This window comes from Vulpes vulpes, chromosome 15, assembly GCF_048418805.1.
Source record: "Vulpes vulpes isolate BD-2025 chromosome 15, VulVul3, whole genome shotgun sequence".
In the NCBI taxonomy this organism is placed as follows: domain Eukaryota; kingdom Metazoa; phylum Chordata; class Mammalia; order Carnivora; family Canidae; genus Vulpes; species Vulpes vulpes.
This window is the reverse complement of record NC_132794.1, coordinates 75,601,845-75,608,326: the sequence shown is the minus strand read 5'-3', so window position 1 is coordinate 75,608,326 and position 6,482 is coordinate 75,601,845. Positions and strand designations below refer to the sequence as shown.

General features: G+C 37.4%; 1 protein-coding gene across 1 annotated transcript in view; it reads right to left on the bottom strand.

The window, feature by feature from the left end:
- Positions 1-1,267: 1,267 nt before the first annotated feature.
- Positions 1,268-6,482, bottom strand: part of ARIH1 (ariadne RBR E3 ubiquitin protein ligase 1) — a 117,816-nt gene continuing 112,601 nt past the window's right edge. Inside the window, exons 13-14 of the mRNA XM_026018627.2 lie at positions 5,640-5,752; positions 1,268-4,676 (exon numbers count right to left, since the gene is read on the bottom strand). Coding sequence (XP_025874412.2) covers positions 4,592-4,676; positions 5,640-5,752 — 198 coding nt within the window. The 3' untranslated portion in view covers positions 1,268-4,591. The remainder of the gene's footprint in view (positions 4,677-5,639; positions 5,753-6,482) is intronic.

Genomic DNA, 6,482 nt, shown 5'->3' with positions numbered 1-6,482 from the left:
AACTTGACAAAGTCAAAGGGGCCCACACTTTTTCCTATTCCTGAAGGAGCCAAGATTTTCCCATAATGCTCACACTCACTACTTATCTTCTTAAAGCCCCATATGCCTTCCAGTTCCAAGGAGAAATGCTGAGAACAAGTAGATATTGGCTGTTTTGTCCATTTTCAGTTATCACCTATAAAGCAGATTCTGTAACAAGTTCCAGTTGGCTATCCAAAATTCTTTATATTAAAAATTCACTTGAGCAAATAACTAGACCAATTAACTGCAAATTGCTTGGCCACTAGATCAAATCAAATAATGCTGAACCATTTACTCTCAACTATCACATGTGATAGTCTTCCCATGAGGACTGTCCTAATCAGCAAAGTGGGAAGGGCTATTCTTCTCTCATGGCTAGTTTGATTTGATTGGGCAAAACACAGAGCCACATTAGTTGAAACCCTGCATCAACAAATTAAAGATCAGGGATAGTATATAACACTCCTCAAACAGGCATTAATGTAGTCTTTTATGTGGTTTGAAAGCATGACACTGTAGTTAAGATCCACCTTTCCCAGTACTGAATGCTAGGTCATTCTGAGATCCAATTAATATACAAAGAGGTAGTACAATATTGATTGAGCCTCAGATAGAAGAAACTGTGAAATCTCGGGCAAGTCACTTAACCTCACTGAGCCTCATTTTCTTCTTTTGTAAAACAGAGCAATTTCTACACCTCTGTAGATAGTAATAGAAGTTAAAGTGCTTTGAAGACAAAAGTGATACATGAACAGGTCCAAATAAAACCAAATTAAATTGTCCTGAAATCTGGACTTGGCTAGAATATCAATGACGGATATCTCCAACTTATGGGGACTTTAAGATAAAACTCTCCCTCCATCCCTCTAGGAGATACTTAGTAGCTTTTAAGGGTAAGCTAAATGGAAGCAATGTGAGGGAGTTTAAATGACTTTTAAAATATTTTATGTTAAAAAATTTTTGACAAAAATCTGAACATCTAATAATATCACTGTTACAACACAAAGAGCAATTTAAATTCAGTGTTCAAGACAGAAATTGGAAAGCTTTCAGAAAATGCTCTGAAGGCTTCATTTAACCAAGTTAATTGTTGGGGATGGTCTCATTCACAGTTCCCTGCAAAGAAACTGAACCAAATCTTGTCATTTTATATTAAGTAGGAACAGTGAATAAGGCACATAATATAGGTGACTTGGGCCACCAATATATCTTTTTTTTAGCTATAAAAATAAACATAAGTAACTAATGGAATAACAAAATAAAAGTTTATTTTATTAGAATTAGGAATGTTCTTTCCCTCTGGGCAACCTGAACAGTCCAGTTACAATGAAAATCTAAGAACAGTTATTTCCACAGCACAGGGTGCTCTATGCACAAAATTACAGGGTTAGGAGCATTTAATCAATTTACCGATCTGATTGTCTCACCAACCCGCCCCCTCCCATCCCCCAAGTGCTCTATACCGGGATTTGTAGCTAAAAGATTTTGTTACATCAAGTCCTTTTCTCTCTTGTACTAAATTTCAGTTCCTAATTGTGGCTGAACCACATTTCACACTGCAGATTCAAGCATTTCAAATCAAGTCAGTCAGTCTTGGATCTGTTATATATGTGTGTATGTATACACATGTGTATTTAATATATTTATTTAAACACACATAAAACACATACAATCTGGGTTGCAGCAAATTACACAGAATTTAGAGTTTGATGATATCATATGCTACTCAATTTTACCACTGTGTGTATCCTGAGCTTTGGATCAAAATTTTATTGAAAATCATTTAAAGTCCATCTACTGCTCAATGAATTGTTCAAATGAAGCATGCACTTTCAAAAGACAATGTAACTGCCCTCAAGAAAACTAGGAGACCCTGGTGCTTACCGTGAATAGAGCCCTCTGACAAAAAGACTTAGGTTGGTGAAATAGGGAAGCTGTCATACAATATGGCTTGCCTATCCCAGTTGGGGTCACTGAAGCTACTAACAATGAAAGCAATTAACTCAGGGAATTCTGTCAAATATGGAGATAGCTGTTAAAAGCTTGGAAGTTCAGAAAAGGCCAGTTCACCTTGATCCATAAAAATTAGGGAATGCACCCACAACTGCAATACCCTTAGGTAATATGCCAACACTGAAACTAAAAAGCATCTCTAAAAAGCACAGGTGGGGCTGATATTATGAAGTACACACATTGTTTTTGGATACTTGTTGCAAGGGGGGCATGTAAAGAGGATTTATGACACTGAAACCTAGATACTGCAGTTAACTGGTAAAATTTTTAAAAACACCACACATACACAAAACATTTTAAGGGAGCCACATATATCTAGATAGCAACTCTGGCTGCTTTTCAAAGTTACCAGGGAAAGGAACTCATTCAAGCTTTCTGTTAAAAAAAAAAAAAAAAAAAAAAAAAAACCAACAATCTCCTTAGTTTTGATAAATGTCTTTTAAGATTGATGCAGTCATTTAAAATAAAGTCAAATGAATGATAGGGGACAGGGGAGAAGAGACTATGAAAGAAGCAGACACTGAGTTCAGATTTGCACCTGAAGTGGCAAGGGAAGGGAGGATAAAAGGTAGGGTTGAAGTTGATCCTAAAGCGACAAGTGGTTTAAGGAAGCAGCATAATATACTCAGCAAACATTCACTGATTTTTGATGGGAAAAGAACAGTTGCAAGTACATCTCATGTAACAACCTTTTTCTAAAAGGAAAAGTAGGGTTGATTCAGCAAAGCCTAACTTAGGCAAAAGGCCAGAGGAAAGTGAATCTACTTCCCAATGGAGTAATAAGATGTACAATGCAAGAGCAGACAAAGCTGCCTCACAAATGGTAAACACTCCCTAGGCGCAAGACATTTAAAGGAAGACAAAGAGGTCGCGAAAACTGGTATTTGATATTAAGACCTCTTGATCTAGTTGCCTAGTTCACTCTGCACTCCTGTATAAAACTGACAGATTTAGGGATGCTGACCTGTTGAAAAATACCACAGCCAGAATGGCCTAAACAGGTATATAGTTAATAAAACCACCACCATCCTTTACTTTTAACATAGCTCTTAGTAGAAATTTCATAAAAATGGACATCACAGCTAAAATGCATTATTAATTCTCCTATCTGCTGACAATAGAAAAGAAGCAAACTCAGTGATTTCTATTTAAATGCACTAGATGGGAATATTATGTTCTAGGGGGTGTTTGCCTTCAAACTGAACCCACAGCAACACACACAAGCAATTTCAGTATCTGCCATTTTAAATTCACAATCTGAAACTAAGTGAATGGCTATTTATTTATATTCATATTTAAAGCAAAAACATTCTATTTGACACCCTAATGTAAAGAAGGGGTGAGAGAAGAGCCATAACTAAAATCGTAAGAGGCTCAAAAGCAGCAATTAAGGAAAAAAAAAAAGGAAAAAAGTTGAAATGTTTCCTCTGGATGTGAGAGGGAGCATAGGAAGCCTTCAGGTGTGTGCAAGACACGGGCACACACACAAGGCTTAGGTAGATGAAAGAGGCCGTGGAGGGGGAGGAGGCTGGGGACTGGGTGGGTCATTCTTGAAAGACAGCACAAAGCTCCCTGTTATAGCCCTTGTCAGGCCATGGCATGGGGCGGGGCTTGAGCTCCCTGTCCCTGATCAAGAGCCGGAATTCAAGGCATGAGGCCCATGGCCACTAACGGACACATCAAAAGGAAAAAGGGCAAAGTCATCTCAGGAAAGTAAAATCAAAGAGCTCTAGTTAGGTCTTCCGGAGGTGCTAAACCAACACACCTTTATCCCAACCCTCAACCCTGGAAAGATAAAGCAAACTGAAAGAAAATGCACAGCAAATAGACATAATCTTGAAGATTTTTAAAGAATAAATATTTTTTGTAATTAAACATTATGCAAACACGTGCCACGCTTGCTTTGTCCATGCATATGCGCTATATACAATTTTGAAAAATACTGTGTTGTCCTCTTGTTTTAAAAGTCATATACAAAGTTTTTTTTTTTGTTTTTTTGTTTAATTCCTCTTGCTGCCTACCCCCTTCCCTGCCCCAAGAATTTTCTTTACAAGGAACTAATTCACTAATTCACTCATGACCTTGGGGTATGAGAGAAAGAGAGTCAGTCTGCGTGTGTGGGTGTATCTGTATGTGTAGGGGAGGAAGGGGAAGAGGTCCTTTACCAAAGTACAACAAAATGGCTGGTTTGGACATGAAAAGCAGTGTCAAGGAGCTGTTTTAAATTTTAACTGTACTATACTCAGGAAAAAGAAAAAGAAAAAAAGGAGTCAGCTTTGAGAATGAAGCTACGTTACAAGTTAAAGTTGGAGGGCTTTTAGTGTGTCTGTCACACTTTTGTTGGCGGCCTAGAATACTGTTGTACAATGGTTTATCTACCTTTTTTTATTACAATATAATTTACTTAAACTTTCCGTTAACAAAACAGAATTCTGGTACTACAGACCAGAGGTGTCAGAACAGGCTTAGTGCCTCCTTGTTTGTGTTTGTTTTGTTTTAATTGCATGAGCACTCTAGATGGTAAAGTTTTCAGAGTTCATTTTATGCAGGGCCATTCTCAGTCCTCAATGTACTCCCACAGATCTTTTTCATAGCCTTCATGCACATGCTGTAACAAAACCCTTCGTCGACTCTCACAGTATCTGCAATCAGAGGAAACAAAACAAAACAAAACAAAACACTTGTCAGCCTCCAGTAATAAAAAAAAAAAAAGAGGCATTAACTTATTCTTTTAAGGCACCCCTACAGTTTATCCAGACTGGGAACAAGCACTTGTTTTTTTTTTTTTTAATAGGTACATTTTCAGGTCTAGATGTACACAACAAATCATTTTCTAATTTTAAAAAGGTATTCTTCAAAAGTTGTGAATCCCAGTTTTGGAGATTAATTTTAGAGTAACAAAATGTTAGAAATTCCTAATCATATCCTGTCATTCTACAGATAAGTAACTGTTTCAGAAAAAAAGTAATTTGAAGGGTTACTGACTCACATCTATAAAATCTTTGTTAACTGTGAAAGTGACTATAAACACAATGCAGTAGCTACAGTTGACTAAGGGAAGTGAAAATATTACTTGGGACTACATCTCCAAGTCTTCCAAATGCCCAAAGGTTTCTACTACTATTAAAAAAGATACTAGTTTTGGTAAGGAAACAACTTTGGGAGAACAGCTCCACGTTGAGAAAGCAAACATTCTGCATCTTTAGCTTAAGAGGTAGCACGCTTTGAAGTAACCTCTACCCCTAGGACACAGTAATCCTCTCCTTAGGAAAAAAACAAATCTAATAAAAGCTCTAAAGCCCCAGGCTAGCACGAGCACCCTAATCTCACCCCTCCTCCTAATAGCCACTTGCCGTTTCTTAGGTTCTTTCTTCCTCACAATGTGGCAACTAAGCAAATAAAGCTAAACGGAAGAAGCAGAACCAGTGGGATAAATGCTTGACTAGCACCACTATCTGCAATGGGTTGCCCAAAAGACAGAAGAAATCTGTGGCAGCAACGGGGTTATTGGGTACGTTAAATCCAAGTTTCACTATCATCAAACTTCCCCACTTAGTGGCACACAGGCAGCAACTTTAGCTCAACAACTGGTCAAGAAATCTCACCTGTACTTATCTTGTACTTTCTGCTTTATATCCTGCAGAGAATCTTGGGAAATATCTCGTTCGAGGTAGCCCGAAAGCACCTCTGTGGCATTCTCTAGATCTGCTTGGTTATTCTGCAAGAGAGGAGGAGGAATACAGAGTAATTCTGGCTTAGATGAAAGCTGAAAGACGTACCATCTTGTTGGCTTCCTCGCCTAGAGAATGCTCTCAACAGTGACTCTGTAATTTTCACAGGTGGTTTCTGTACCTGTCAGCTCTTTATCACTTTCACCTCTAACAACCTGTTATCTCTTTCCTAGTATAATTTTTTACATGGTAAAAGAACAAAAGATTCATCCTTTACCTCTGGAAGAATATCAAGAGAAAGTCCTAAAAACAATCAGGAAAAGTCTTTTGGAATATTCTACTTCTGCAAACTGCTGTCTGCTGAAATTCAAAAAAAGGAGGGAACTTACAGAAAAAATATAAACCCATTCCTGTTTATAGCTGGCTGCACCTACTTCTTGCAACAACCCATGGAAGATTAAAATCGTTATCCTTTTTAGTACTATGGCTAGTCCTATACATTTATCCATCTAAAACACCGTATCTCTTGCCATTTACGGGCATCAATGTTTTATGCATCAATTTTTAACATGCAGTGTTATGTTAGTTTCAAGTGTGCAATATAGTGATTTAAAAAATTCTGTACATTACTCAGTGCTCATCACAATAAGTGTATTCACCATCTGTCACCAAATAATGTTAATACCATCTTACTGATTATATTCCCTATGCTATATTTTTCATCTCTATGATTTATTTATTTTGTGAGTGGAAGCATATACCTCTTAATCCCTTTTA